General features: G+C 67.2%; 1 protein-coding gene across 1 annotated transcript; it reads left to right on the forward strand.

The window, feature by feature from the left end:
• The first annotated feature begins 972 nt into the window (after positions 1-972).
• On the forward strand, positions 973-2,211 carry LOC128884638 (uncharacterized). The gene has a single exon (XM_054138158.1). It carries the CDS (start codon positions 973-975, stop codon positions 2,209-2,211), a length of 1,239 nt encoding a protein of 412 aa, XP_053994133.1.
• The last annotated feature ends 1,879 nt before the right edge of the window (positions 2,212-4,090 follow it).

The raw sequence follows: 4,090 nt of genomic DNA on the forward strand, positions 1-4,090 counted from the left end.
ATAAATTCCAATTTTTCCCTCTCGGTAGATGAAAAACGCCGAAAAGGTACGAAAATACCGGTCGAACAGACGCGAGCAGATTCGTCGGTTGCTAAGAGACTACGTGCGACCAGCACAAACGGGGAAACTTTCGCTCGGTTGCGTAGCGAAGCCGCGAGTGGTGCAAAACAAAAATTTATAAATACCAGCAGCAGCATCAGCACCAGCATCAGTCTCAGCACCAACATCAGCATCAGTCCCCCGTGCGGCAGGGGCGGCAGCTAGCCGCCGTCGCCTGGCCCGCCTCAACCTCCTCCTCCCTATGCGAGCGGGATCGGTGGGCTCCCGATCCCGCTCGTCATCCTCCTTCCGCGAGACAGTAGTCTCGCAGAAGGAGGACACCGCGTTCCAGGACCTCTCGCTCTCGACCTTGGCCGAAACGACGGCCGGGAGCGAGAGGTCCCCTCCAATAGCTAGGCGGAGTGCACGCCTCTCTCGCGAGAAGGCCGAGCACTCCTCCAGCAAGTGCTGTGCGCAGTCCAGCTCCGGCGGCTGGCCGCCTGCTCGTCGGCTGGTCGTCCGCCCGAGTGGAGGCCTTGCCCGCGCGAGCAATCCGATGCTTCAGGTGCCTGGAGCTCGGGCACGTGCGGCAGAAATGCCCCCTCGAGGCGGACTGCAGGGACCGGTGCTACAGGTGCGCCGGTGCGGGCCACCGGGCACGTGAGTGCACGGCGCCCATGCGATGCCCGGTCTGTGCTGACCTGGGCAGGCCAGCCGACAACCGGCTCGGGGCCAAAAAATGTGCCCCTCCTCCGCCAAAGCAGGGGAGGAGGGCTCGCGTGACGACCTCGAGTTCGGGCGAGTCTACGCCGGTCAATCGACCGGCGGCAGATGCGCCGGCGCTGGCGCCGTTGAGGCACTGCGGGCGAGATCGCCCTCTGCGATGGAGGGAGGATCCGGCCTGGGGGAGGCCATGGACATAGCCGAAAGTTCATGCCCCCGGTCCGGATCCTCCAAGCCAACCTCAACCACTCGGCCAGGGAGCAGGACTTATTTATCCACTGCCTGGCCGAGTTAGGTGTGGGGTTGGCGGTCGCCGCGGAGCCATACCGCGTCGCCGATCGCCCGAAGTGGGTGGCCGACGCGTTGGGCTCCGTGGTGATAGTTGGCAGCGACATTGCGGCCCTCCGCGTGTTCGCCCGCGGCGACGGGTTCGTCGGGGCGGAGTGCGGCGGCATGACCCTGATCGGGGTCTACGCCCCTCTGAGTGCCCCCCTCACGGCGTTCGAGTGGCTGCCGGGCGGGATCCGGGACGCATTGCCCCGCTCTCCAGTAGCCCGAACGCTCGTGCTGGGCGACTTCAACGCCAAGTCCACGGCGTGGGGTGGCCCGGCAACGGACGCGAGGGGTCGGGCGGTACTGGAGTGGGCGGCGAGCGCGGACCTCCGGCTGCTTAACCGGGGGTCCGTGAGCACGTGCGTGCGGTGGCAGGGCGAGTCAATCGTCGACTTGTCGTGGGCGACGCCTGCCGCCTCGCGTCTCGTGTCGGGATGGGGGGTAGCGGAGGAGGTGGAGTCCCTTAGTGACCACCTCTACATCCTTATGGATGTCTCCGCTGCCCCTCAGTACCATCCCGCTCGCGGATCCGCACCGGGCCGACCGCCGCGCAGATGGGCGCTGAAGCGCTTGGAGAAGGACGCCCTGATGGCAGCCGCCCTCGCCGCGTCCTGGCCGGATGCCCCGGCTGGACCGGTCGCGGACGTCGATCGGGAAGCTGACTGGTTTCGGGAGTCATTGACGGCAGCGTGCGACGCCGCCATGCCCCGAGCCAAGAAGCTACCGAGGCGGGCCGCATACTGGTGGAGCGACGGGATTGCCGCGTTGCGTGCTACATGCAGCGCGGCGCGACGTCGCTTCACGAGGGCCCGCCGGAGACGGAACCGCAACCCGGCGAGGGAGGCGGCGCTGTATGAGGTCTACCGAGAGGCCACGGTGGACCTCCAGCGCGCCATCAGGAGGGCCAAGGCGAGCGCCTGGGGAGAGCTCCTCGGGACTCTGAACAAGGATCCATGGGGGCGGCCCTACCGCATTGTGCTGTGCCGCATGCGCCCGGCCGCCCCCCCTGTCACGGAGTCCCTCGACCCCCCCCGTTCTGGAGCGTGTCGTGGATACCCTCTTTCCGGTAGATCCGGAGGAGGGTCCGCGGCCGCTCCTGCCAGCGGAGGCCAGTAACTGGTTCGCCAGCCTGGGGGACACCGAGGGGGAGCTCGGGATGGCCGTCGGGCGAATGGTGCCGTATTCCTAGCCACCATTCGCCCGACGGCATCCCTGGGCGGGCGCTCGCTTTGGCGCTGCGCGTCCTGGGTCCCCGGCTCAGGCGGCTGTTCGACGACTGCCTAGAATCGGGGCGGGTTCCGCTGGCCTGGAAGCAGGCACGGATGGTCCTTATCCCGAAAAAGGGAAAGCCCGCGGATTCGCTCTCCGCGTATCGGCCGATCTGCCTCCTCGACGAGGCGGGCAAGCTCTTCGAGCGTGTGCTCGCTGCCCGCCTGTCGGGGGGCCTGTCCAACGGGAGTATGCAGTTGGCTGACTGCCAATACGGTTTCCGCGAGGGCCGGTCGACGCTTGACGCGATCGACCACGTCCATGCCCTCGCGGGCCGGGCAGTCTCTCGGGGTGGGGTGGCGTTGGCGATTAGTCTCGACATCGCCAACGCATTTAACACCCTGCCCTGGGGCACGATCCGGGAGGCGCTCCGAGAACACGGAGTGCCTCCATATCTACGGGTCGTGTTAGCCGACTACCTGTCGGACAGGTGGATCGAGTACCCTGGCAGAGGCGGGGTGCCGATGCGTCGGAGGGTCAGCCGAGGCGTGCCCCAGGGGTCCGTTTTAGGACCCCTGTTATGGAACTTTGGGTACGACTCGGTGTTGCGCGGGCTCCTCCCACCCGGTGTCTTTGTGGTCTGCTACGCAGACGACACATTGATCATCGCGGTGGGTCGGGATGGGACCAGGGTCCACAGGCTGGCGGAACTAGCGGCCGCGATCGTGGTCGCGAGGATCCAGGCTCTGGGGTTCGGATCTCGCCGCAAAAGACGGAGGTAGTCATGTTTCATGGGCTACCTCTGACGCGGCGGCTCCCCCAGACCTGGATCCGTGTGGGTGATGCGGCTGTCCGGGTCGAGGGCCGGATGAAGTATCTGGGCCTCGACCTGGACGGCCGGTGGCGCTGGGAGGGGCATTTCGACCGCCTGGTCCCCCGAATTGAGGCGGTGACGACCCTGTTGGGTCGTCTCCTGCCCAATCTCGGGGGGCCGGAAGGGAGGGTCCGCCGCCTCTACCTGGGGTCGTGCGATCCATGACCCTATACGGGTCACCCGTATGGGCGCGCGACCTGGTGGCCTGCCGTCGTGGGCGGCACCTGCTGCGCCGCGTGCAGCGGCATATGGCCATCAGGATCGCGCGCGGGTATCGCACGATCTCCCACGAAGCGGCAGCCGTCCTGGCGAGGGTCGTCCCCTTTGATTTTCAGGCGGAGGCACACGCCGACGTGTATCGGCGTGTGCAAGATCTCCGCCGGAACGGGGGCGATCCGCAGGACGAGGCGGTCGTAGCCTACCGGCGCCAAAGGTGGCAGCTGGCCCGCGAAAAGTGGAGGCGCCAGCTCCTGGAGAGCGGCGCCGCCCGAAAGAGGACGGTAGCGGCGGTCCTGCCGAGCTTCGATGCTTGGCTGGACCGCCGACACGGGCGACTCACCTACCGGCTCACGCAGGTGATCACCGGACATGGTTGTTTCGGTGAGTACCTGCACAAGGTGGGGGCGGAGGGGTCGCCCGCGTGCCACCAGTGCGGCGCGGAGCTGGATTCCGCGCAGCACTTGCTGGAGGAGTGCCCGGCCTTCTCGCGAGAGAGGCGGGCACTCCGCCTAGCTATTGGAGGGGACCTCTCGCTTCCGGCCGTCGTTTCGGCCATAGTCGACAGCGAGAGGTCCTGGAACGCGGTATCCTCCTTCTGCGAGACTACTGTCTCGAGCGGGATCGGGGGTTGAGGCGGGCCAGGCGACGGCGGCTAGCTGCCGCCCCTGCCGCAGGGGGGACTGGTCCCCCCCC

This window comes from Hylaeus volcanicus, chromosome 1 (assembly GCF_026283585.1).
Source record: "Hylaeus volcanicus isolate JK05 chromosome 1, UHH_iyHylVolc1.0_haploid, whole genome shotgun sequence".
Classification (NCBI taxonomy): domain Eukaryota; kingdom Metazoa; phylum Arthropoda; class Insecta; order Hymenoptera; family Colletidae; genus Hylaeus; species Hylaeus volcanicus.

What these genes read in the sequence shown, in the direction of transcription:
- LOC128884638 (XM_054138158.1), top strand. Translation starts at nt 973, where the DNA reads ATGCCCCCGGTCCGGATCCTCCAAGCCAACCTCAACCACTCGGCCAGG.